The 27,843-nt window shown below is 51.6% G+C and overlaps 1 protein-coding gene across 1 annotated transcript; it reads right to left on the reverse strand.

Annotated features, from left to right (window-relative positions):
• Nucleotides 1-734: 734 nt before the first annotated feature.
• PLVAP (plasmalemma vesicle associated protein) lies at nucleotides 735-27,772 on the reverse strand. The gene is made up of 6 exons (XM_054465958.2): nucleotides 26,941-27,772; nucleotides 16,139-16,235; nucleotides 15,327-16,039; nucleotides 10,036-10,096; nucleotides 9,793-9,874; nucleotides 735-1,650 (listed from the first exon to the last, which is right to left on the reverse strand). The coding sequence occupies exons 1-6, from the start codon at nucleotides 27,307-27,309 to the stop codon at nucleotides 1,644-1,646; spliced, it is 1,329 nt and encodes a 442-aa protein (XP_054321933.1). The 5' UTR covers nucleotides 27,310-27,772; the 3' UTR covers nucleotides 735-1,643.
• Nucleotides 27,773-27,843: the final 71 nt, after the last annotated feature.

Consider the following 27,843-nt stretch of genomic DNA (forward strand, 5'->3'; position numbering starts at 1 on the left):
TTAAGGTTTTTGTAGAGACAGTGTCTTGCTATGTTGCCCAGGCTGTTCTTGAACTCCTGAGCTCAAGCGATCCTCCAGCCTCAGCCTCCCAAAATGCTGGGATTACAGATGTGAGACACCTTTCTTGGCCTGCTGTTTAAAGGAAACACTAAATTTAACAGCATTGCCGTCATGATGCTGTGCCTTGTAGCCACTGCATTAAACCCTCTTTGGCTATGACTCTGCTATTTCCCTTTGTGTATAGAGATGCCTGTGCCTTGGGGGCTGCTGGTGTCCCCCAACGTTTGTTCCAGGTTGAAGGGTCTTGTGGCCTGGAGAAGTTGGGGAAGAGATTCCCTGCTTTCATCTTCTTTCCAGTCTTCTCCTTCATAGCCATGTGGTACTTTTTGTTGTTGTTGTTGTTGTTGTTTTGTTTTGTTTTTGCTCTGTTGCCCAGGCTAGGGTGCAGTGGCTCGATCTTGGCTCACTGCAGCCTCCACCTCCTGAGTTCAAGAGATTCTCCTCCTTCAGCCTCCCGAGTAGCTGGGATTACAGGTGTGCGTCACCACGCCCAGCTAATTTTTGTATTTTAAGTAGAGATGTGGTTTCACCACATTGGCCAGGCTAGTCTCGAACTCCTGACCTCAAGTGATCCTCCCGCCTTGGCCTCCCAAAGTGTTGGGATTACAGGTGTGAGCCACCATGCCCAGAAACCATGTGGTACCTTTAAAAGCAGAAATCACACCTCTGGAGTCTTTGAAGGATTTACTAATATTTATTAAGTGCCACCAACATTTCAACGGGCCACAGGCAGGGCTGGGAGTGGGGGGAGAAGGAGTGGCTCCCCTCCCAACAACAGGTGACCCTCACCCCCGGATCAGGGCCCCGAGGGGGGCCTGGAAACACGCTCAAGGAGTGGAGGTAAATGGCTTCCTGTTCTCACCTCCGGGTATAGGCACTAGGGATGAGGAAGTGGCTGGGAAGCAACGAAGCTAGAGGAGGGGAGGTGCTGGGGCCCAGGGCTGTGCGGGAGGGGATGGGATCCTGTGGGTACCTTGGCCCGTGTGCCAGCATGGGGGAACGTGACACTAGGTGAGAATTGGGTAGAAAGTGTGTGTGAAAGGGCATGCGTGCATGTGATGTTGGTGCCATATCTATAGGTGTCGTTGTCATGGTGTGTGTTGTCACTGTGTCTATGTGTGACATCATCACCATCTGTGTGATGCCATCGCCGCGTCTCTTTGACATTGATATGTTGTGTGACGTCAACGTGGCCCGTGACGTCATTGCTGCATCTCGGTGTGACGTCATGCCAAGTTCCCCATGTCTGTGTGCGACGTACTGCATCTGCACAACGCCATCGCTATATCTCTTCGTGACGTCTACATGGCCACGTGACGCCATCACCACGGTGATATGTGACGTCAGCGGCAATGCTTGCGTGACGTCATCTCCACAGCCGTGTGTTCTGGGTGAGGGATCGTGAGGCACGGGTGCGGGTGTGAGAGAGTACTAGGGGTTTGCATTTAGGGAGTTGTCTGATGGTGGCCCTGGGTGGTTGGGGGCGGCGGGAGGGGGTTGTGTCGGGCGCTGCGAGCATCTCACTGCATCCTCCGCAAACCGCCGAGTCGGGCCATCCCTTGGTCCTCAGGCCTGGAGCCTCCTCAGCCACTAGGGCAGGAAGGGGATGGTAACACAACAGAGTGTCAGAGAGAGGGAAGGGCAAACCTCGCCGGGCCCTGGAGGCTCGTCCTCAGCAGGAACACAACATCCTGAGGACCCTGGCCCTGCCTTCTCCCACCCTGGGCCCCTACTTGTTCCTCAGGACCCCAGGGCTCCTTCGGGTTCAGCCTCTCCATGAGACTCTCATGTGTTGAACCTCCCCAGGATGGTGAGACTGAGGTGTGTTCCTCCCCATTATACAGATGAAGAGACTGAGATTCAGAGTGGCCACTTCAAGAGCCCCAAGCCTCTGCTACAGCTTGTTTGACTCTCCCCAGTGCCTCCCAACATTCTGGGGATACTGAGAATTTACCCCAAAGCCTCCGCTCCCCCAGACCCCTACACTGGTTCCCAAGGCAAGGCTTCAGTCTTCCTCTTTTGCCTGCTCCTGCTCACATGTCCTCCATGGCTCCCCAGTGCCCTCAGGACAAAGTCCAAACCTTACAACATGGCATTCAGGGCTCCACCCCTCTACCCCTGCCAGGCCTCCCCATCAGGGACTCCTGCTGTGCCAAAGACCCAACAATTCCAAGAGCCATCACACTGCTTCCGCACCCCCCGGCCCCACCGCCTTTGCACGAGCGGAGTTGTCTTGCTATCTGGGATGCCCTCCCCCTCCTGGGCCTGGCAGAAGTTCTTGTGAGGGGTCAGGGGTTGGCTTAGAGCCTGTTTCCTGCTGAGGGAGGAGGGGGCTGTGGCCAAGTCCCGCTTCCGCTGGTCCTCTCCCTTCCTTCCCCAGCTCTTCCCTGGGGCCCGAGTGGCCTCACGTTCCTTGGTTGGCTTTGGGCCCTGGCCCTGGCCCCAGACTCCGTCCTCAACCAGCATTTACCCAGCTCTGGTCCCCGCTGCCAGCCTGCAAGGCTCCATCTTTGCTTGAACTGGGTCAATGCACATCCCTCTGTCCTGGTCCCCAGCTCTTTGTCCCCTAGTCTGTTCCCCAACAGTGACCAGAGGAACTTGTGGATGGTTGAACTGGGTCATGCACATCCCCCATCTGCTCAGGTCCTCACAGCAGCCACAGGCAGGGCTTGATCAGCTCCCATCACTTCCCTGCCCTCACGTCCTCCTCTCGTTCCCCTCCATCACTCCGCTCCAGCCACACCGGCCTCTTCCCTCAAACACACAAGGCACGGTCCCACCTTGTGGCCTTTGCCCTGGCTGTGTCCTCTGTCTGGAGCACCCTTCCTGGGATCCCCCCATGGCTCCTCCCTCACCTCCTTTGGGTTTCTGCTTCAATATCACCTCCTCGGTGTAGCCTGCCCTGTCTCTGGTAGAAAGTTCCAACCTTCTTATGCTTCCTGCCCCTTTCTCTATCTTGCCCGTCACCAAAGGACCCTTGAGTGACCCGTTCATCTAATTTATCATCCATCTCTCCCACTAGACAGTGAGCCCCATGAGGGCAGCGGGTTTCTGTGCCTTGTTCCCAGCACCCAGCACCATGCCCGGTTACCAGCAGCTGCTCAGTAAATACGGCTCGAATGGACAAACGAATCATGAGAGTCGTAACAGTGAACTTGAACAACATTAACCACGTGTCCGGCTCAGAGCCAGGGCTGGACTCCCATCTTAAGCCCATACGACCGGGCACGGTGGCTCACGCCTGTAATCCCAGCACTTTGGGAGGCCGAGGTGGAGGGATCATTTGAGGCTAGGAGTTCAAAACCAGCCTGGCCAAAGTGGTGAAAACTCATCTCTACTATAAATACAAAAGTTAGCCGGGCCTGGTGGTGCCTGCCTGTAATCCCAGCTACTTGGGAGGCTGAGGCATGAGAATTGCTTGAACCCGGGAGGTGGAAGTTGCAGTGAGCCGAGATCACACCACTGCACTGCGGCCTGGGCAACAGAGCAAGACTCTCTCAAAAAATAAAAAAGATTAAAAAAATAATGCCGGGCGCAGTGGCTCATACCTGTAATCCTATCACTTTGGGAGACTGAGGTGGGCGGATCACCTGAGGTCAGGAGTTTGAGACCAGCCTGGCCAACATGGCGAAACCATGTCTCTACTAAAAATACAAAAATTAGCTGGGTGTGGTGGCGCATGCCTTTAATCCCAGCTACTTGGGAGGCTGAAGTAGGAGAATCACTTGAACCTGGGAGGCAGAGGTTACAGTGAGCCGAGATGGCACCATTGCACTCCAGCCTGAAAAACAGAGCAAGACTCTGTCTCAAAAAAAAAAAGGGGCCGGGCACTGTGGCTCACGCCTGTAATCTCAGCACTTTGGGAGGCCGAGGAGGGCGGATCACGAGGTCAGGAGATCGAGACCATCCTGGCTAACACGGTGAAACCCCGTCTCTACTAAAAATACAAAAAATTAGCCAGGCGTGGTGGTGGCCGCCTGTAGTCCCAGCTACTCAGGAGGCTGAGGCAGGAGAATGGCGTGAACCCGGGAGGCAGAGCTTGCAGTGAGCCGAGATCGCGCCACTGCACTCCAGCCTGGGCGACAGAGCGAGACTCCATCTCAAAAAAAAAAAAAAAAAAAAAAAATTAAATTAAAAATAAAAATAAAATCTTGGCCAGGTGTGGTGGCCCAGCCTGTAATCCCAGCACTTTAGGAGGCTGAGGCGGGCAGATCACCTGAGATCAGGAGTTCAAGACCAGCCTAGTAAACATGGTGAAACCCCATCTCTACTAAAAATACAAAAACAAATTAGCCAGGCTGGTAGCGGGCACCTGTAATCCCAGCTACTCGGGAGGCTGAGGCAGGAGAATCGCTTGAACCTGGGAGGTGTAGGTTGCAGTGAGCTGAGATCACACCACTGTACTCTAGCCTGGGTGGCAGAGTGAGACTCCATCTCAAAGTAATAATAATAATAATAATAATAATAATAATAATAAAATCTTTTTTAAAAAAAGCTCTTCCCATTGCAATTTTTGCCATATTCAGCCACATAGCTCCTGGACCAAGATTTACTTAATATTTGCCCTTTAAAAAACGTTTTAGAGGCAGGGTCTTCCTCTGTCACCCAGGTTGGAGTGCAGTGGCGTGATCATAGCTCACTGCAGCCTTGACCTCCTCGGCTCAAGCAATCCTCCTGCCTCAGCCTCCCAAGTAGGTGGGACTAAGGTGCATGCCATCATGCCTGGTTAATTTTCTTTTTTTTTTTTTGAGACAGAGTCTCGCTTTGTAGCCCAGGCTGGAGTGCAGTGGTGCAATCTCAGCTCACTGCAACCTCCATCTCCCAGGTCTTGGTTCAAGCAATTCTCCTGCCTTAGCCTCCCGAGTAGCTGGCATTACAGGCACGCTCCAGCATGCCCAGCTAATTTTTTGTATTTCTAGTAGAGACAGGGTATCACCATGTTGGCCATGCTGGTCTTGAACTCTTAACCTCATGATCTGCCCGCCTCAGCCTCCCAAAGTTCCGGGATTACAGGTGCGAGCCAACATACCCAGCCATTACTGTCTTTATATCATTTTTAAAGAAACTTACATTGATTTCCAAAGACACTCAGTCTCTACTTTTTTTGTTTGTTTTTGTTTTTGCTCTGCCTCATGTGATCTGCGGGAAGGGACACTCAGTCTCATCAAGTAAAAGAAAGCTGGCGCACATATCACCAACAGAAAATGACTTTAAAATTTTCCATAGGCCAGGCACCATGGCTCATGCCTGTAATCCCAGCACTTTGGGAGGCCAAGGCGGGCAGATTGCCTGAGGTCAGGAGTTCGAGACCAGCCTGGCTAACGTGGTGAAACCCTGTCTCTACTAAAAAATACAAAAAATAACCGGGCATGCTGGCACGTGCCTGTAATCCCAGCTACTCGGGAGGCTGAGGCACGAGAATCGCTTGAACCCGGGAGACAGAGGTTTCAGTGAGCAGAGATTGCGCCACTGCACTCCAGCCCAGCGACAGAGTAAGACTCCACCTCAAAAGAAAAAGAAAGATTTTTTTTCCATAAGAGCAAGACCTCATGCCGAAGCCCAGCTGATGCGGGGCCCTGGGTCGGCCATCGATTTGGGAACACGGGAGATGCGCAAGTGTCTGGAAGCCGTTAGAGCAAGTTAATACCAGCTGAGGCTTTGTCTATTTAATTTTTTTAAACTAAACACTATATTAATGAGAATTTTATTTTATCTCTCTTAGAGACGAGGACTTGCTATGTTGCCCAGGCTGGACTCGAACTCCTAGACTCAAGCAATTCGCCCTCCTCAGCCTCCCAAAGTGCTGGGATTACAGGCGTGAGCCACTGCGTCCCACTAAACTGAGACTTTATCAAGGCTTAGAAGGAATAAGAGTGGGCCGGGTGTGATGGCTCATGCCTGTAATCCCAGCACTGTGGGAGGCTGAGGTGGGTGGATCACCTGAGGTAGGGAGTTCGAGACTAGCCTGACCAACATGGTGAAACCCCGTCTCTTCTAAAAAAACAAAATTAGCCAGGCGTGATGGCACATGCCTGTAATCCCAGCTGCTTGGGAGGCTGAGGCAGGAGAATCACTTGAACCCAGGAGGTGGAGGTTGCGGTGAGCTGAGATCGGGCCATTGCACTCCAGCCTGGGCAACAAGAGAGAAACTCCGTCTCAAAAACAAACAAAACAAAACAAGGAATAAGAGTGGAGGCCAGAGGGGGCGTCTTATACCTCTAATCCCAGCACTTTGGGAGGCCGAGGAGGGCGGATCGCTTGAGGCCAGGAGTTTGAGACCAGCCTGGCCAACATGGTGAAACCCCAAAATTTTTACAAATTTTGTAGAAAAAGATACAAAAATTAGCCAGGTGTGGTGGTACACTCCTGTAATCCCAGCTACTCAGGAGGCTGAGGCAGGACAATTGCTTAACCCAGGAGACGGAGGTTGCAGTGAGCTGTGATTGCGCCACTGCACTCCTGCCTAGGAGACAGAGTGAGACTCCATCTGAAAAAAAAGAAAAAGGAGTGAAAAAGGAAAAATCAACTCTCCCGATGCATGAGGTGGATGATTTAATGCTGAGTCTTGTCCCACCACCTCATTAGGTGCATCTAAAATCCTAGTGACTCAGCTACTTGGGAGGCCGAGACAGGAAGATCACTTGAGGCCAGGAGTTCGAGTCCAGCCTGGGCAACATAGCAAGACCCCTGTCTCTACAAAAAAAAAATAACAATTTAGCTAGGCATGGTGGAGTGTACCTGTAGGCTCAACCACTGGGGAGGCTGAGGCAGGGGGATTGTTTGAGCCCAGGAGTTTGAGGCTGCAGTGAGCTATGATCGTGCCACTGCACTCCAGCCTGGGTGACAGAGCAAGACCCTGTCTCGAAAAAAATAATGATTAAAAAAATAAAATTCCAGTGACTCTCCCCAAGTTGCCCAGTTAACCCAGAACAGACAGCCCCAGCCTACTTGCCCCCGGCCTCTCTCAGGGGAAGGCAAGTCAAGGGCAGAAGCCAGCAGGCCAGAGGCCCTTCCTGCGACCGTGGGGAGAGAAGCAGGCAAGGTCCAGGCTTAAGTACACATTGTTTTCTCGGCAGGTGGACGTCAGTTTGGGGTAAACAATGTCAAGAGCTTCCCTGGTTCTCAGCCGAGGCCCTGACAGTCCTGGGCTGGGAGCCCGGGCCTGGCCCTGATTCTCCACTGTGTGACCCCAGGCTGCTCACTTCCCTGGGGCCTCAGTTTCCTCCTCTGAGAAGTGGGGATAATAATAGAACCTGCTTCCTTGCCATGAGGGCTTTCGGCCAAGATGGAGAGAGGAAAATTGTGTTTGCTTGGAGCGGGGAATCTCCTCCTCACCTTTTTGTTTCCCTCCCTATGGGCTGCTCAGGGCTGAGAACTTTCTCCCAGGCAGAGCCGTCTAGAGCAAAGGGGTTGAGAGACAGCTTGGCGAGGGAGTGAGCTCCCTGTTGGAGAGGGTATGCAAGAAGGGAAAAAAAAAAAAAGAAGAGGTGGAAATGGAGCTGGACATGATGCATCCTGGGGAGTTGGCGGCAAAGCTTTCGGAAATCTACTTGGCCAGAAATCCCGTATTAGCCCTCTGAGGCTGCAACAGACCCAGATTGACAATAGCTCCGTGGCAAAATGGTCATAGGCACAGTGTTTGGGGTCAAAGGGATCTGACTTAAAGTCCTGGTGCCTTCCTGAGCCTCGGGTCCTGAACTGCAAACAGCAATGCCAGGCCCTGACTCCTCCGTCAGTGGTGTAGCAGGACCCCAGAGAGAGCACAGGCTGTTCTTGGGGCGGTGGCCTGAGTCACCATCCCTGTGACGCACAGGCCGCCCTCTGAGAAGTGACTGACTCTGGGAGGAAGCGGGGGGCACAGGCATCAAGCCATGACCTGAGCGTGTGTCAGGAGCCCTCGCTGCTTCCTACAGAGGCCCCTAGTCCCTTGCTCCGGTCATTTTTGGATGGCACCTTGCAATTAGCAAAGCATTTCCAGGCCCTTGACTTCAGAGACTGTCTTTTTTTTTTTTTTCCAAGACAGGGTCTCACTCTGTCTCCCAGGCTGGAGTGCAGGGATGCAATCTTGGCTCTCTGCAGCCTCCACCTCCTGGGCTCAGGCGATCCTCTCACCTCAGGCTCCTGAGTAGCTCGGACTACAGGTGCGCACCACCACACCTGGGTAATTTTTGTATTTTTTGTACAGAGGGGGTTTTGCTATGTTGTCCAGACTGGTCTTGAACTCCTGGGCTCAAGCAATCCTCTCACCTCGGCCTCCCAAAGTGCTGGGATTACAGGTGTGAGCCACAGTGCCTAGCTGAGACTCTTTATTTTTATTTTTATTTTTTTGTCGCCCAGGCTGGAGTGTAGTGGCACAATCTTGGCTCACTGCAACCTCCACCTCCCGGGTTCAAGCGATTCTCCTGCCTCAGCCTCTGGAGTAGCTGGGATTACAGGTGCCACACCCGGCTAATTTTTGTATTTTTTTTTTTTTTTTTTTTTTTTAGTAAAGACAGGGTTTCACCATGTTGGCCAAGCTAGTTTTGAACTCCTGAGCTCAGGTGATCTGCCCGCTTCGGCCTCCCAAAGTGCTGGGATTACAGGCGTGAGCCACCGCACCTGGCTTCTCTTTTTTTTTTTTTTGAGATGGAGTCTTGCTCTGTTGCCAGGCTGGAGTGCAATGGCGCCATCTCGGCTCACTGCAACCTCTGCCTCCCGGGTTCAAGTGATTCTCCTGCCTCAGTCTCCCAAGCAGCTGGGACTACAGGCGCATACCACCACGCCCAGCTACTTTTTGTATTTTTAGTAGAGACGGGGTTTCACCATGTTAGCCAGATGGTCTTGATCTCTTGACCTCATGATCCGCCCACCTTGGCCTGGGATTACAGGCGTAAGCCACCGCGCCCGGCCTCTTTTTTTTTTTTTTTTTTTTTTTCTGAGACAGTCTCACTCTGTCGTCCAGGCTGGAGTACAGTGGCGTGATCTCGGCTCACTGCAACCTCTGCCTCCCAGGTTCAAGCAATTCTCCTGCCTCAGCCTCCTAAGTAGCTGGGATTCGAAGCATGAGCCACCGTGCCCAGCTGAGACTCATTTTCTAGAAAGCAAAGGTCAGGAGTCATTCCTGGATGCCACTCCCCCCTCTCTCCCTCTGCTCATTACCTTCCCTCACCCCTGTCCAGCCTCCAGGCCTTTGGCCTGGCTGTTCCTGCTGCCTAGAACACTGTTCCCCCTGCTTTCCCTGAGGCCAGCTCCTCATGCTCCAGCTGTTCCTCACCAAGGCTCTCTCTTGCCTATTTGGGGTCCGATGGCCTGGGTTCGTGTCCTAGCTCTGCTGTGCTCCCTGGGGTACAGGGCATGCCCTCTCTGTGCCTCATTCTCCTCATCTGGAAAGTGGGTAGAATAGTAGTTTGCCCTACTATTATTGTTAAGTTGTGAAGATTACATGAAATTCATCTTGCAAAGTACTTAGAACTGCATGGGGTTCCCAGTAGGTGCCTAATAAGTGTAGGCTCTTTGGTAGTCCCATCATGACGCTGTCTAACCCACTACTCAGGGAGTTTCATGAGGACAGGACTGGATGTGTCTTGGATACTGCTGTGTCCCTCACGCCCAACCATACATGACCTAGTATACAGCAGGTGCTCAATTAAGGAAGAAGCAAGCGTGAGATCAGCCTCCCTCCACCCTCAGTATTGGTCCTAGCTTTGCCCACAGTCCGAAGACTGAACAACTGCAGTCTGCCCAGTGCCTTACCTGGATGGGGCTACAGGGATGCCTGCAGGGGGCCTCTGGGACTCCAGGATCTTCCTCTTGAACTCCTCCAGGCTAGCTGGGTCTGTGGAGGGAGAGAGGTGAGGCTTGACCTACAGCTTCAGTTGCCCCTGCCCCTGGGCTAGGGATGGGCTGGCAGCCCAGGGGAGTGAGAGAGTGGGGCTGGGGTGGGGTTCGAGGTGAAAGGGGCCCCTCCCCTACTTGGCTCTGTCTTTTGTCACTCACCGATGGGCTGGGGGTTGGGGACAGGGCCCATGGGCCTTGACACTGGCATCATCGGCTGCGACTGTGAAAGAAAGACGGAGGGAGGTTGGTAGGAGCCAGGGCTTCCCAGACAGGCTTCTGCCTTTTCTTTTCTTTTCTTTTCTTTTTTTTTTTTTTTTTGAGACAGAGTTTCGTTTTTGTTGCCCAGGCTGGAGTGCAGTGGTGTGATCCTGGCTCATTGCAAACTCCGCCTCCCAGGTTCAAGTGATTCTCCTGCCTAAGCCTCCTGGGTAGCTGGGACCACAGTCACACGCCACCATGCCTGGCTAATTTTTTGTATTTTTAATAGAGCTGGGGTTTCACTATGTTGGCCAGGCTGGTCTCGAACTCCTGACCTCAGGTGATCCACCTGCCTCGGCCTCCCAAAGTGCTGGGATTACAAGCATGAATCACGGTGCCTGGCTGGGTTCTGCACTTTCATGCCCTTCAAGACCAGCGTCTCTAAAGTCCTTCCAGGGCAGGGTAACAGACCCCATGTAGAAAGACACACATGGTCATGAACATGGAATCACCTGCACCCACCACAAGACTTGGGGACACCACAAGATGGCTTGGGGACTTGTGGGACTGATCACCTCGGCAGTCCCGAGGCCCCATGCTGCAGAGCTGGCCTACCCCTGTCTCCATCACAGCCTCAGGGTGAATCTAGTTCCAACCCAAGACCCCATCGGAGTCTACTCACCCACCACAGCCCCCTTCAGAATGAAGCCAACCTACCCTGTAGACCAACTGGACCCAGATCCTAAATGCCACCCCTGGAATATCCCTGAGCCAATCCCCCAAAACCTGAAATCCAAAGCCAATTCTGAACTCAATCACCTAAAATCTGATCCCAACATGAAAAGTCAATCTTCCTTAGAATCAAGCCCCAGCCTAAACCCAATCCTAATTATAAACTGTATCTGACCATATCTTCAGATCTCACTCTGACCCCAACCATTCTCTTGACCCAACCGCTATGAAAATATCCATTTCGGGCCAGGCGCAGTGGCTCACGCCCATAATCCCAGCACTTTGGGAAGCCGAGGCGGGCAGATCCCCTGAGGTTAGGAGTTCGAGACCAGCCTGGCCAACATGGGAAAACCCCATCACTACTAAAAATACAAAAAAAAAAAATCATCCGGGCCTGGTGGCGGGCATCTGTAGTCGCAGCTACTCGGGGAAGCTGAGGCAGGAGAATTGCTTGAACCTGGGAGGCGGAGGTGGCAGTGAGCCAAGATTGTACCACTGCACTCCAGCCTGGGTGACAGACCGAAACTCTGTCTCAAAAAGAAAAAAGGGAAAATATCCATTTCCCCAGCCCCAGCCCTGGGCTCCAACATGCCCTCCTACAAACACTTGTGCAATGTCATGCTCAACCCACTCAACCCCAGACCCCAGCCTCTACCCAGCTCCCATCCTAAACCCACACTCAGTTCCAATCCCAACCCAAACTTCACCCCAATCCTAAGGCCCTATGGAGCCCCTGATATTAACCCGAAACAGTCCTAAGCTGGTCAGTTACCCCAAATCCACCTCAACCCAGTTCGACCCTGAGATTTGCATCTACCCCAGATTTTACTCTCGACCCAGCCCTGATCGTCACTCAACCCCAATGTCCCCAGCCATAACCCAGGGTCACCCAATCCTTCAACTCAACTCCAAGCCCACTCAACCTTCCACCAGTCACCCTAAACCAACCCAACCTCAACTCCTAACCCATTGTCAATACCAATCCTTATGTCAATGCCAATGAAATCCGAAATTCACCCTTGGGTGCAACCTCTAAGCATCTCTATACCCACCAGCCACCTCCAGCTAACAGAGCCTCAAATCCAGCTTCAGTGCTTCAACTCAGTCCCAAAGTAACTGAGATCCTAGATCATTCTTCACCCAACCTCACCTCCTACAAGCATCCCTGACTCAATTTGCAAGCTTTTCTCACCACCCAAATTCCAAATTCAACCCCAGTTCTAAAATCAATGAAATCCTAAGTGAAATCCTAACCTTAACTCAAATCAGCTCCAGACACAGCAGTGACCAAAAACTCATCTCAGCCCAACTTAAACATGAGTTCAACCTTCACATCAACTCTTCCTCTAGGCATCCTCACCCCAATATCACTCCCAACACTAAACCAACTCCCCTGGTTCCTCAACTCAACTCAAATACAGGATTTTAACTCCGAACCTAGCCCCAATACAGATCCCAGCCATAGAAGAACCCACTAGCTCCCTACACTCAAACTCAGCCTCAATTCTTTCATTTTTCTTTCTTTCTTTCTTTCTTTTTTTTGAGACAGTCTCTGTCGCCCAGGCTGGAGTGCAGTGGCACGATCTTGGCTCACTGCAACCTCCGTCTTCGGGGTTCAAGTGATTCTCCTGCCTCAGCCTCCCAAGTAGCTGGGAATACAGGTGTGTGCCACCATGCCTGGCTAATTTTTGTATTTTTGGTAGAGATGGGGTTTCACCGTGTTGGTCAGGCTGGTCTTGAACTCCTGACCTCGGGTGATCCGCCTCCCAAAGTGCTGGGATTACAGGCATGAGCCACCACACCCAGCCTAACAGAGTCTCGCTCTGTCGCCCAGGCTGGAGTGCAGTGGCACGATCTCAGCTCACTGCAACCTCCGCCTCCCGGGTTCAAGCAATTCTCCTGCCTCAGCCTCCAGAGTAGCTGGGATTACAGGTGCCCACCACTACGCTCAGCTAATTTTTGTATTTTTAGTAGAGACGAGGTTTCACCATGTTGGTCAGGCTGGTCTCGAACCCCTGACCTCGTGATCCACCCGCCTCGGCCTCCCAAAGTGCTGGGATTACAGGCGTGAACCACTGCGCCCGGCCTCATTTTTCTTTTTTAGGATTTGGAGCAGATTTTATTTTATTTTAGATTCAGTGGGGATGTGTGCAGGTTTGTTACACTGGGTATATTGCATGATGCAGAGGTTTGGGTTTCTTTTTTTTGAGATGGAGTGTTGCTGTGTCACCCAGGCTAGAGTTGCAGTGGCACGATCTGGGCTCACTGCAACCTCTGCCTCCTGGGTTCCAGCGATTCTTATGCCTCAGCCTCCCAAGCAGCTGGGATTATAGGCGTCTGCCACCAAGCCTGGCTAATTTTTGTATTATTAGTAGAGACGGGGTTTCACCATGTTGGCCAGGCTGGTCTCGAACTCCTGACCTCAGGTGATCCGCCCACATTGGCCTCCCAAAGTGCTGGGATTACAGGTGTGGGCCACCGTGCCTGGTCATAGAGGTCTGGGTTTCTAATGGTCCCATTGCCCAAGCAATGAACACAGTACCCAAAATGTAGGTTTTTAACCCCTTCCCCCCTCCCTCCCTCCCTTTCCCATTATGGAACCCCAGTGTCTGTTGTTCCCATCCTTGTTTGTACCCAATATTTAGCTCCTACTTATAAGTGACAGCATGCGGTATTTGATTTTCTGTTTCTGTATTAATTCTCTTAGGATAATGGCCTCCAGCTGCATCCATGTTGCTGAAAAGGACATGATTTCCGTTTTTTTTTTTTTTTTTTTAATGCCAGCCTCAATTCTTTCCTTTTTCTTTTCCTTTTTTTTTTTTTTTTTTTTTTTTTTAAGATAAGGTCTTGGCCTTTCACTCAAGCTGTAGTGCAGTGGTGCAATCCCGGCTCACTGCAGCCTCAACCTCCTGGGCTCAAGCAATCCTCCCGCTTCTCAGCCTCCCAAGTAGCTGGGATTACAGGTGTGTGCCACCACACCTGGCTAATTTTTTTTTTTTTTTTTTTTGAGACAGAGTCTTGCTCTGTCACCCAGGCTGGAGTGCGATGGTGTGATCTTGGCTCACTGCAAGCTCCGCCTCCCAGGTTCACGCCATTCTCCTGCCTCAGCCTCCCGAGTAGCTGGGACTGACTACAGGCGCATGCCGCCACACCCAGCTAATTTTTTTTTTGTATTTTTAGTAGAGACGGGATTTCACCATGTTAGCCAGGATGGCCTCAATCTCCTGACCTCATGATCCACCCACCTCAGCCTCCCAAAGTGCTGGCATTACAGGCGTGAGTCACCGCACCTGGCCTAATTTTTCTATTTTTTTTGTAGGGATGGGGTTTTGTTTGTTTGAGACGGAGTCTCGCTCTGTCACCCAGGCTGGAGTGCAATGGCATGATCTTGACTCACTGCAACCTCTGTCTCCTGGGTTCAAGAGATTCTCGTGTCTCAGCCTTCCAAGTAGCTGGGATTACAGACGCATGCCGCCATGCCCAGCGAATTTTTTGTATTTTAGTAGAGGCGAGGTTTCACCGTGTTGCCCAGGCTGATCTCAAACTCAGCTCAGGCAAACCACCTGCCTCAGCCTCCCAAAGTGCTAGGATTACAGGCGTGAGCAACCACACCCAGCCTGGTGTGGGGTCTTGCTATGTTGCCCAGGCTGGTCTGAACTCCTGAGTTTAAGCTATCCTTCCACCTCGGCCTCCCAAAATGCTGGGAATACAAGTGTGAGCCACCATGCCCAGCCAGCCTCAATTCTTAATCCTTTCTCAATGTCATTCCTAATTCCAAACTCTACCCTAATCCTAATGCCAATAAACTTCTCCATCCACATGACTACAATCCTATAACCATCCATAGAGTGGACAGCCACCAATAGGTCATCACAGCATCCATCCTAAATCCACCCTCCATGCCTCAACTCAACCCAAACCCAAAAGCAACAGAAATTCTAGATCCACCCCCTCACCCAACCCTAGACCCAATATCCACCCTACCTCTAATTCCAGTCTTTTTTTTTTTTTTTTTTTTTTTTTGAGATGGAGTCTTGTTTTGTCACCCAGGCTGGAGTACAATGGCTCGATCTTGGCTCACTGCAACCTCTGCCTTCCGGGTCCAAGGGATTCTCCTGCCTCGGCCTCCTGAGTAGCTGGGATTCCAGATGCCCGCCACCACACCAGGCTAATTTTTGTATTTTTAGTAAAGACGGGATTTCGCCGTGTTGGCCAGGCTGGTTTCGAACTCCTGACCTCAGGCGATCCGCCCGCCTTGGCCTCCCAAAGTGTTGGGATTACTGGCATGAGCCACTGCACCTGGCACTCTAATTCCGTTCTTAACCCTACACTCTTCTCAATGCCCATCCCCATTCCAAGCTCTATCCTGATCCTAATGCCTGATCCTAGAGAGTCATAACTCACCCAACCTAGACCAGGAAGCCATCCTCAAAGCCAACTCCAAGTTCAACATCACCACCACCCTCTTGGCATCTGGACCTAACTCCACTGCAGCCTCCCTCTGGGGCCCGCAAGCCCACCTTGGCCTTGATGCAGGTGTCCAGGGCTGAGTTTCTGATGGCCAGCTCCAACCTGAGCTGCTCCGCCTCCCTCTTCTTCTCTTCCAACTCCTTGGCCAGGTTGTCTCGTTCCTTCCGCAGCACCGCCTTCTCCTCCAGCGCTAGCTGGGTCTGCCGGGAGCATTCAGCTTGGAGCTTGGCCTCCCGGGCCTGAGCCTCCTTCTCCACCTTCTGTTTCGCCTCCTGACTGGCCCGCAGGCCCTGCTGGGCTTCCAGCTTCTGGCGTTGGAGGTCCGAGTTCTCGCGGGCCACGCTTTCGATACCCACCCGGAGGCTCCGGGCCAGCTCCTCCACCTTGGAGCTCATGAGGCTGGGCATGTGGTCGCAGGCTCTGCGGATGGAGGCCAATTCCGAGCCCAGGGGATGGTAGATGTTGTAACCCAGGTTGTCCAGGCTGCGTGGGATAATGGAGTCCCTCCACAGGTTACGAAGATCCATTTCAAACTTGTCCTTGTCCAGGGGCAGGCAGAGGGCTTGCACCTTTTGCAGTTGCTCCTTCGCCAGCTGGCGCTCTTGGTGCTGCAGCTCCCGGGTTTTCACGCATTCAGCCAGCTGTTCCTCCACCACGCGTTTGTTCAGCAGCACGCTTTCCTTATCCTTAGTGCAAATGGCCTTCTCCTTGGCTATCTCCACCTCCAGTGTCTTCACCTTCTGATTCAGCATGAGGAGCAAGGCTAAGGAAACAGGACCAGAAGACCCAGGAAGATTGGGGGCTGCCAAGAGCACTGGGCAGGGAGTCCACCACCCCTGCTCCCTGCAGCCTTAGCACTCACCATCGCAGCTCTTGTTCATGTCCTTGAATTGATCTCTGCATTGCTTCTCACTCAAGATGATGGCAGCCATGTACCTCTGATTGTTCGTGTAGATGACCTGCCCGGAAGGTAGGGGAAGGACGCAGGACAGAGCTTAGTGTCTTGCCCCCGGGACTGCCTGGACCCAGATCGAGCACCCTGGTGGCCAGAGTGGGCTGAGTTCACAACGGCATGGTCCCTTTATGAGGGGAAGTTGGAAGCCAGGTGTGGCAGCTCACACCTGTCATCCCAATTACTTGGGAGGCTGAGGTGGGAGGATCACTCGAGCCCAGGAGTTTGAGACCAGCCTGGGCAATAGAGCAAGACTCTCATCTCAATAAAACAAACAAACAAAAATAAATAAACAAAAATATAGTGGATGTTTGTCTGATCTTCAAAAGCGTTTACAGTTGCTACTATCCAGAAATAAAAAGACACAAAGTATAAATACATGCTACAACATGGATGAACTTTAAAAATATTACATCCACATTTATGGTCAACTGAATTTCTTTTTTTTTTTTTTTTGAAACGGAGTTTCACTCCTATTGCTGTTGCCCAGGCTGGAGTGCAGTGGCGCAATCTTGGCTCACCACAACCTCTGCCTCCCAGATTCAAGCAATTCTCCTGTCTCAGCCTCCCAAGCAGCTGAGATTACAGGTGACTGCCACCACGACTGGCTAATTTTTTTGTGTGTTTTTGGTAGAGACAGGGTTTCACCATGTTAGCCAGGCTGGTCTTGAACTCCTGATCTCAGGTGATCTACCCACCTCGGCCTCCCAAAGTGCTGAGACTACAGGCTTGAGCCACTGTGCCCAGCTCTGAATTTTTTTTTTTTTTTTTAGACAGGGTCTCACTTTGTCACCCAGGCTGGAATGCAGTGGCCTGATCTCAGCTCACTGCAACCTTGACCTCCCAGGCTCAAGCAATCCTCTTACATCAGTCTCCCGAGGAGCTGGGACTACAGGTATGCGCCACCACTCCTGGCCAATTTTTTGTATTTTCCTTAGAGATGGGGGTTTTACCATGCTGCCGAGGCTGGTCTTGAACTCCTGAGCTCAAAGAATCCATCTGCCAGGGCCTCCCAGCCCTGAATTTTTTTTGTTTTTTTAAAGAGACAGGGTCTCACTCTGTTGCCCAGGCTAGAGTACAGTGGAGTGAACATAGATCACTGCAGACTCGAACTCCTGGGTTCCAGTGATTCTCCTGCCTCAGCCTCCCCAGTAGCTGGGACTACAGGCCTGTGCCACCATGCCTGACTAATTTTTAAATTTTTTTTTTTTTCTTAAGACAGAGTTTTGCTCTTGTTGCCCAGGCTGGAGTGCAATGGCGCGATCTCGGCTCACTGCAACCTCCGCCCGCTGAGTTCAAGCGATTCTCCTGCCTCAGCCTCCTGAGTAGCTGGGATTACAGGCATGCACCACCACACCTGGCTAATTTTTGCATTTTTAGTAGAGATGGGGTTTCTCCATGTTGGTCAGGCTGATCTTCAACTCCCAACCTCAGGTGATCCACCCATCTCGGCCTCCCAAAGTGCTGGGATTACAGGCGTGAGCCACCATGCCCAGCCTTAAATTTGTTTTTGTAGAGACGGGGTTTCACTGTGTTGCCCAAGGTGGTGATGATCTCCCCCGTCAGCCTCCCAAATTGCTGGGATTACAGGTGTGCACCACCATGCCTGGCTATGGTCAACTGATTTGGACAAGCATGCTGCTATGAGCTCAACTGTATCCCCAGTACCTGAGAATGTGACTGTATTTAGAAGTAGGGTTTTTTTGTTTTTTTAGACAGAGTCTCGCTCTATCACCCAGGCTGGAGTACAATGGCTCGATCTCAGCTCACTGCAACCTCTGCCTCCCGGGTTCAAGTGATTCTCCTGCCTCAGCCTCCTGAGTAGTTGGGATTACAGGGGCCCACCACCCTGCCTAGCTAATTTTTTTTTTTTTTTTTTGAGACGGAGTTTCGCTCTTTTTGCCCAGGCTGGAGTGCAATGGCATGATCTCGGCTCACCGCAACCTCCACCTCCCGAGTTCAAGTGATTCTCCTGCCTCAGTCTCCGTAGTAGCTGGGATTACAGGCACGCACCACCACGCCTGGCTAATTTTGTATTTTTTAGTAGAGACAGGGTTTCTCCATGTTGGCCGGGCTGGTCTCGAACTCCCATCCTCAGGTGATCCGCCCACCTCGGCCTCCTAAAGTGCTAGGATTACAGGCATAAGCCACCGCACTCGGCCAAACTAATTTTTGTATTTTTAGTAGAGACGGGGTTTCACCATGTTGGCCAGGCTGGTTTCAAACTCCTGACCTCAGGTGATTCGCCCCCCTCGGCCTCCCAAAGTGCTGGGATTATAGTCATGAGCCACCTCTCCTGGCAGAAGTAGGGTCTTTAGAGAGGTAATTAAGTTAAGGTGAGGTCCTTAGGGTGGGTCCTAATCCAACATGACTGACGTCCTTATAAAGAGAAGAGATTTGGACACAGAGACACGGACAGAAGGAAGACCAAGAGCAGACACAGGGAGAAGATGCCACCTGCAAGCCAAGTAGAAAGACCTGGAACAGGCCGGCTGCAGTGGCTCACGCCTGTAATCCCAGCACTTTGGGAGGCCGAGGCAGGTGGATCACCAGGTCAAGAGTCCAAGAGCAACCTGGCCAAGATGGTGAAACCCCGTCTCTACTAAAAATACAAAAAAATTAGCCGGGCATGTTGGCGGGCGCCTGTAATCTCAGCTACTGGGGAGGCTGAGGCAGCGAATTGCTTGAACTCGGGGAGGCGGAGGTTGCAGTGAGCCGAGATCGCGTCTCTGCACTCCAGTCCAGCCTGGGTGACAGAGCGAGACTCGGTCTCAAAACAAACAAACAAAAAACCTAGAACAGATCCTTCCCTCATAGCCTCAGAAGGAACCAACCCTGCTAACACTTTGATCTTGGTACCACTCAGTCTGTAATACCTTGTCATGGAAGCCCCAGCAAATTAATACAAATGCTAACACCATCTCATGAGGCAAACAACAGTCTTTAAAAAAGAAATCTTTTTTTTTTTTTTTTTTTTTTTAGACAGGGTCTTGCTCTGTCACCCAGCCTGGAGTGCAGTGGCACGATCTCAGCTCACTGTAACCTCCGCCTCCCAGGTTCAAGAGATTCCCCAGCCTCAGCCTCTCGAGTAGCTGGGATTACAGGCGTGCACCACCATACCTGGCTAATTTTTGTATTTTTAGTACAGACAGGGTTTCACCATGTTGGCCAGGCTGGTCTCGAACTCCTAACCTCAAGTGATCTGCCCACCACCAGCCTGGCCAACATGGCGAAACCCCATCTTTCCTAAAAATACAAAAATTAGCCAGGCATGGAAGCGCATGCCTGTAGTCCCAGCTATTTGGGAGGCTGAGCCAGGAGACTCGCTTGAACCCGGGAGGCGGAGGTTGCAGTGAGGCGAGATTGTGCCACCTCACTCCAACCTGGGGAACAGAGTGAGACTCTATGTCCAAAAAAAAAAAAGAAAAATTAAATTAAATAAGATATGCAAATGGCCAACGAGCATATCAAAAGATATTCAAAATCGGCCGGGCGCGGTGGCTCACGCCTATAATCCCAGCACTTTGGGAGGCCAAGGCGGGTGGATCACCTGAGGTTGGGCGTTCGAGACCAGCCTGGCCAACATGGTGAAACCCCATCTCTACTAAAAATACAAAAAAATTAGCCAGGCCTGGTGGCGGGTGCCTGTAATCCCAGCTACTTGGGAGGCTGAGGCACAAGAATTGCTTCAACCCGGGAGGTGGAGGTTGCAGTGAGCCAAGATCGCACCACTGCACTCCAGCCTGGGTGACAGAGCGAGACTCTGTCTAAAAAAAAAAAAAAAGAAAGAAAAAGATATTCAAAATCATTAACCATTATGGAAATGCAAATCAGGACCACAGTGAGATACCACTTCACACCCACGAGGGTGGCTATTTTAAAAACCCATAAGCCCCCAAAATGAACAGTAACAGGTGTTGATGAGGATGTGGGGAAATCAGAATTCTCAGACAGTACTAGTGAGAATGTACAATGTTGCAACTGCTTTGGGAAAGTCTGGCAGTTCCTCAAAATGTTAAACATAGTTACCACATGACCCAGAAACTCTACTTCTCGGCATATACCCAGAGCAATGGAAACACAGCCTCACATCAACTTGCCAGGAATGTCCGCAGCAGCTCGATTCACAGTAGCCAAAAGGTGGAAAGAACCCAAATGCCTGTCAGCGATGAATTAACGCACAAAATGTGTTCCTTCCATACATAGAACATGATTCAGCCATAAAAAGGAAGGAAGCACTGATCCATGTTGCAATGTGTGTGAACCCCAAAAACATGGTGCCTAAGTGAGAGAAGCCGGACACAAAAGGCCACAGAGTGTGAGATTCCATTGACATGGAATGCCCAGAACAGGCAAATCCATACAGACAGGAAGCAGGTTGGTGGCTGCCAGGGGTTGGGGGAGGGGAATGGGGAGTGACTGCTGATGGGGACGTGGGTTTTCTTTTGGGAAGGTGAAAATGTTCTAAAATAATGTTCTAAAATAATGTTCTAAAATGGATCGTGGTGATGAATGTACAACTCTGTGAATGTATGAAAAATCATCAAATTGGCTGGGCACGGTGGCTCACGCCTGTAATCTCAGCACTTCGGGAGGCCGAGGCGGGCGGATCACTAGGTCAGGAGATCTAGACCTTCCTGGCTAACACGGTGAAACCGTGTCTCTACTAAAAATACAAAAAATTAGCCAGGCGTGGTGGCGGGCACCTGTAGTCCCAGCTACTCAGGAGGCTGAGGCAGGAGAATGGCGTGAACCTGGCAGGCAGAGCTTGCAATGAGCTGAGTGAGATTGCACCACTGCACTCCAGCCTGGGCAACAGAGCGAGACTCCATCTCAAAAAACAAAACAAAACAAAACAAAAACAAAAAAACCCCATCAAATTGTACACTTTAAATAGGTGGATTGTATAATACATGAATTATATATCAATAAAGCTGTTTTTAAAAATTTTTTTTATTATTATTATTTTTGAGATGGAGTCTCGCTCTGTGGCCCGGCTAGAGTGCAGCAGTGTGATCTCAGCTCACTGCAACCTCTGCTTCCTGGGTTCAAGCAATTCTCGTGCCTCAGCCTCCCAAGTAGCTGGGAATACAGGGGCACACCACCATGACCAGCTAATTTTTGTATTTTAGTAGAGATGGGGTTGCACCATGTTAGCCAGGTGGTTTCGAACTCCTGACCTCAAGTGATCCACTGGCCTCGGCCTCCTGCCTTGACTTCCCAAAGCGCTGGAATTACAGACATGAGCCGCCATGCCCGGCCAGCTGTTTTTATTTTAAATTAATTTTATTTTTTTTGAGACATGGTCTCACTCTGCCACCCAGGCTGGAGTGCAGTGATGTGATCACAGCTCACTGCAGCCTCAGCCTCCCCAGGCTCGGGCAGTCCTCCCACCTCAGCCTCTCAAGTAGCTGGGATTACAGGCACGTGCCACCACTCCTGGCTAATTTTTGTATTTTTTATAGAGATGGGGTCTCACCATGTTGCCCAGGCTGGTCTTAAACTGCTGAGCTCAAGCAATCCACCCACCTTGGCCTCCCAAAATGTTGGGATTACAGGTGTGAACCACCACGCCTGGCCAGCAAAGCTGTTTTTAAAGAAAGTGTTCACAATTTAACAAACTAAAGCCATGCCTTTCAAACTTTGGAAGAGAACCCTCTGCAGAAATATAATAAGACATGAAGAATCAGGAGAGTTTGTCTTTCTGCAACTCTCTGTCCTTCATCCTTTTGAAGTTGGCCCTGGGTGAATGTCCAGGGGGGACATGGGGAATGCCTTGTGTTCTCAAAAGCCTTAGTCATTAGGAGGCTGAGGTGGGAACATTGCTTGAGGCTGGGAGTTCGAGACCAGCCCCTCGGCAATGTAGTGAGACCATGTCTCTAAAAAAAAAAAAAAAAAAAGGCTGTGATTTTTAAGTTTCTTTTTTAATTTTTAGTTTATTTTTTATAGAGAAGAGGTGTCTTGGGAGGCTGAGGCAGGTGGATCACCTGAGGTCAGGAGTTCCAGACCAGCCTGGCCAACATGGTGAAACCCCATCTCTACTAAAAATACAAAAAATTAGCTGGGTTTGGTGGCAGGTGCCTGTAATCCCAGCTACTCCGGAGGCTGAGGTAGGAGAATCACTTGAACCCGGGAGGCAGAGGTTGTAGGGAGCTGAGATTGCACCACTGCACTCCAGCCTGGGTGACAGAGTGAAACTCTGTGTCAAAAATAGTAATAATAAGAATAAAATAAATAATGTTTTTATTTATTTTTATTTTATTTATTTATTTATTTATTTATTTATTTATTTATTTATTGAGATGGAGTCTTGCTCTGTCGCCCAGGCTGGAGTGCAGTGGTGCAATCTCGGCTCACTGCAAGCTCCATCTCTCGGGTTCATGCCATTCTCCTGCCTCAGCCTCCCAAGTAGCTGGGACTACAGGTGTCCACCACCACACCTGGCTAATTTTTTTTGTATTTTTAGTAGAGACGGGGTTTCACTGTGTTAGCCAGGATGGTCTCGATCTCCTGACCTAGTGATCCACCCGCCTCAGCCTCCCGAAGTGTGGGGATTACAGGCGTGAGCCACCGCGCCCAGCCAATAATTTTTTTTTAAATGAAAAGACAGGCCAGGTGCGGTGGCTCACGCCTGTAATCCCAGCACTGGGAGGCCAAGGCGGGCGGATCACGAGGTCAGGAGATCGAGGCCATCCTGGTTAACGTGGTGAAACCCCGTCTCTACTAAAAATACAAAAAAAAATTAGCAGGGCATGTTGGCGGGCGCCTGTAGTCCCAGCTACTCGGGAGGCTGAGGCAGGGGAATTGCTTGAACCCGGGAGACAGAGGCTGCAGTGAGCAGAGACCGTGCCATTGCACTCCAGCCTTGGCGACAGAGCTAGACTCTGTCTTAAAAAAAAAAAAAAAAAAAAAAAAAATGAAATGACACCAGTTAGCCAGGTTCAGGTCTGAGAGGGGAGGCAGGGCTCTAATCTGAGGATCTGAGGGGCAGGCAGGACCCTATTGGGAGGGTTTGAGGGAGGGGCACAGTGATGCCCTGGGGACTGAGGGGTGTTCCACCCCATCTTGGGGTCTGAGGTGAGACCCAACATACTCTGGGCATCTGGGGAGACAGTGCTTTGCCCCAGGGTTTTGGGGGATGGAGACAGGGCCCTACCCCTGGGGCTCTGGGCGAGGGGCTGAGGTGGAAGTAGGGCCCCGCCATTAGGGGTCTGAGGTGAGGAGACCGAGTTCTGCCTTGAGCAGGACTGAGGGGGCTGAGCTTACCTTCCTGCCCAGTGCGGACGGCTGGGTGGTCTGAGGTCCTATGGGAGGTCTGTCTTTGCCACTGCCTTGGCCCTGGCCAGCCAGGTCACCTCCTTGGAAGACCCTGAAGCTGCCTCTTCAGCCTTCCCTCACCCCACACTCCCATCTCTCACCCACCTCACCCTTAAGGAGAGAGCCCCACACCTGCTCCCCACAATGTCTCAGGGCAGGCAGGACACCCCCTGGATGAAGTTGTGTCTGAGAACACGGGGATAATTGTCTAGTGTGTTTGACACAAGCTGGGGTGCGAGAGTGGCGCAATGGTCTCCAGGAGACCCCAGATTTGCAGCTGTGACTGTGCCCAGAGAGCCCACCTGTTTCTGCCACCTCAAGAAAGTCACCTCCCCTCTCTCTTGCCTTCACTTTCCTGCCTGCAAAGGGTTTAAAACTTCTGCTGGCCAGGCACAATGGCTCACTCTTGTAATCTCAGCACTTTGGGAGGCCGAGGCAGGCGGATCACTTGAAGTCAGGAGTTTGAGACCAGCCTGGCCAACATGGTGAAACCCCGTCTCTACTAAAAATACAAAACTTAGCCGGGCATGGTGGGGCGCACCTGTAATCCCAGCTACTCGGGAGGCTGAGGCAACAGAATCGCTTGAGCCTGGGAGGCAGCGGTTGCAGTGAGCCGAGACTTTCCACTGCACTCCAGCCTTGGCAATAGAGGGAGACCCTGTCTCAAACAAAACAAAATAAAACAAAACAGCCAGGAACGGTGGCTCACGCCTGTAATTCCAGCACTTTGGGAGGCCAAGGCGGGTGGATCACAAGGTCAGGAGATCGAGACCATCCTGGCTAACACAGTGAAACCCGGTCTCTACTAAAAATAGAAAAATTAGCCGGGCATGATGGCGGGCACCTGTAGTCCCAGCTACTCAGGAGGTTGAGGCAGGAGAATGGTGTGAACCCAGAAGGTGGGGCTTGCAGTGAGCCGAGATTGCACCACTGCACTCCAGACAGAGCCAGACTCCGTCTCAAACAAAACAAAACAACAAAAGCTTCTCCCTACTTCCTGGGATTTGGCAATGAGTTAATATTTCTAAATTCAACACCCAGCATACAGCAAATATGGATTGTTTATACATGCTAGAATTGAATAGGAACCAAACACTGTGAATTTTTATTCAGTCCATCCTTTTTTTGTTTTTTGTTTTTTTCCATTCAGGGTCTCACTCAGTCACCCAGGCTGGAGTACAGTGGCACTATCTTGGCTCACTGCAGCCTTGATCTCCTGGGCTCAAGTGATCCTCCCACCTCAGCCTCCCAAGTAGCTGGGACTACTGGCATGTGCCACCATGCTTGGCTAATTTTTGTATTTATTTATTTTTAGACAGAATCTCCCTCTGTCGCCCAGGCTGGAGTGCAGTAGTGAGATCTCGGCTCACTGCAATCTCTGCCTCCCGGGTTCAAGTGATTCTCCTGCCTCAGCCTCCCGAGTAGGTGGGACTACAGGCACATACCACCATACCCGGCTAATAATTTTTGTATTTTTAGTACAGATGGGGTTTCACTAGGTTGGCCAGGCTGGTCTCAGATTTCTGACTTCAAGTGATCCACCCACCTTGGCCTCTCACAGTGCTGGGATTACAGGTGTGAGCCACTATGCCTGGCCTAATTTTTGTACTTTTTGTAGAGACAGGGTTTCACCATGTTGCCCAGGTTGGTCTCAAATTCCTGGACTCAGGTGGTCCTCCTGCCTCGGTCTCCCAAAGTGCTGGGATTACAGGTGTGAGCCACTGTAGCCGGTCTTCAGCCACTTATTTGCAGCTAGTGTGTGCTGGACCCCTCTGATTAGTTCTGGCACATTCTGGGAGCTTCATGCATAGTAAGTTATGGGCTCAGGACTGCCAATTAACACACAGGAGGAGAATTAAACTTGGATTCCAAAAAGACAATGAATATTATTTTCAAAATTATATCTCAAATATTGCATGGAATATACTTACAGTTAAAAAAAATGTTGCTGGCTGGGAATGGTGGCTCATGCCTGTAATCTCAGCACTTTAGGAGGATGAGCCTAGGAGTTCAAGACCAGCCTCAGCAGCATAGTGAGATTCTGTCTCTAAAAAAAAGTTAGCCCCGGCACCAGGTCAGGGCATGATGGCTCATGCCTGTAATCCCAGCACTATGGGAGGCCAAGGTGGGTGTGGCTCACTTGAGGTCAAGAGTTTGAGACCAGCCTGGCAAACATGGTGAAACCCTGTCTCTACTAAAAATACAAAAATTAGCTGGCATGGTTGCACACGCCTGTAATCCCAGCTACTCAGGAGGCTGAGGCAGGAGAATCACTTGAACCTGGGAGGTGGAGGTTGCAGTGAGCCGAGATTGTGCCACTGCACTTCAGCCTGGGTGACAGAGCGAGACTCCGTCTCAAAAAAAAAAAGAAAAAAAAATTACCAGGTGTGGTGGTGCCCACCTGTAATCTCAGCACTTTGGGAGGTCCAGGAGGGAGGATTGTTTGAGCCCAGGAGTTCAAGACCAGCCTGATCAACATAGCGAGACCCCACGTCTACCAAAAATAAAAAATGACTTGGGCATAGTGGCATGTCCATAGTGCCAGCTACTCAAAAGGCTGAGGCAGGAGGATTGCTGGAGCCCAGGATGTCAAGGCTGCAGTGAGCTATGCTCACATCACTGTGCTCCAGCCTGGGTGACAGAGTGAGACCCTGCCACCAAAAAAAAGAAAAGAAATAAAAAAAATTTAGCTGGACGCAGTGCCCCACACCTGTAATCCCAGCAGTTTGGGAGGCTGAAGTGAGAGGATTGCTTGAGCCCAGGAGTTCGAGACTAGCCTGGGCAACATAGTGAGACCTCATCTCTGCTAAATATAAACATATTAGCTGGGCGTGGTGGTGCACGCCTGTAGTCCCAGCTACTCAGGAGGCTGAGGCAAGAGGATCACTTGAGTCCAGGAGATTGAGGTTGCAGTGAGCTATGATAGTAATTGCACTCCATCCAGCCCAGGATACAGATGGAGACCCTGTCTCTTAAGAAAAAACAAAAATCTGCCAGGTGCAGTGGCTCACGCTTGTAATCCTAACACTTTGGGAGGCCAAGGCAGGCAGATCACTTGAGGTCAGGAGTTTGAGACCAGCCTGGCCAACATGGTGAAACCCCATATCTACTAAAAATACAAAAATTAGCCGGTTATGGTGGCACATGCCTGTAATCCCAGCTGCTCGGGAGGCTGAGGCAGGAGAATCACTCCAACCCAGGAGGCAGAGGTTGCAGTGAGCCGAGATTGCACCACTGCACTCCAGCCTGGGAGACTGAGCGAGACTGTGTCTCATAAGAAAAGAGAACATCGGTCCTGTGATCGTCCCCCTCTCTTGGATGAGGAAACTCAGGCTCAGAGAGGTGAGGGGGCTTGCCCAGGGTCCCCAGGGCGATTGTCCTGCCCACAGCCTTACCCGGTCACCCTGGCACTGGCGGAAGCTGGCATTGATGCGGTCCAGGTCGCGGCGGGCGCTCAGCCACATCTGCATGATGGCATCCTTGGCGCGGGTGGTGAAGTTGAGCTCCTTGGTCAAGTTGGACTGGGAGGCCGTGAGCCCTAGGAGCTGACTGTATAGGCCCTCGGCTCGGCGCTCCGTGGCCTGCAGGTTGGACTCTGTGCTCACGTGCACGTTGCCATAGACCATGAAGAGCACGAGCCCCAGGATGATGAGGAATTGGATGAGGGAGACGAAGAGGAAGAAGTAGCGCAGGTAATACCAGCAGCCCCGAGAGCTGCCCCCCGCCCGAGCGTAGGACCCTCCGTGCTCCATGGCCAGACCCATTTGCTCGATCCCGCCGTCCGGTGCACCGTCCCTGCTCGCCACCCGGCCTGCTCTGGCCCCCGCCTCGCAGGGGGGAGTGCTTATATTACTCCTCTTAATACTTCCTCTGCCTGGCTCCTTCCTGGCCCGGAGGAAACGGGGGCTGCGGGTTATCACAACACTCCCACTCTGGCTGTGAGAGGGTGGGGGTGGGGCTGAGGGCCCAGAGCCAGGGCACCGGCTGGACCCCTCTGATTAATGCTGGGTGGGGCGCTGGCTGGCTGGTCAGGCATTCCTGGCCTCTTCGAGCCTCGCGTTCGCCTTTACTTGGTGGCGGGTGCTGTTCTCAGTACCTGCTGTGATTAGGTCGCTGAATCATGCCAGGTCTGTTGCTGTCTCCCTTATGTGGCGGAGGAAACTGAGGCACAGGGAGGAGAAGGGGCTGCCTCGGGGTCTCACGCTGTTAGTTCAGCGAACTTGACTTACCTCAAGACAGGCTGGCTACAGACGTGCACCCACTTCACCAGGGCGGTGCTGATTAAGTGCCACAAAACG

Source organism: Pongo pygmaeus, chromosome 20 (assembly GCF_028885625.2).
Source record: "Pongo pygmaeus isolate AG05252 chromosome 20, NHGRI_mPonPyg2-v2.0_pri, whole genome shotgun sequence".
In the NCBI taxonomy this organism is placed as follows: Eukaryota; Metazoa; Chordata; class Mammalia; order Primates; family Hominidae; genus Pongo; species Pongo pygmaeus.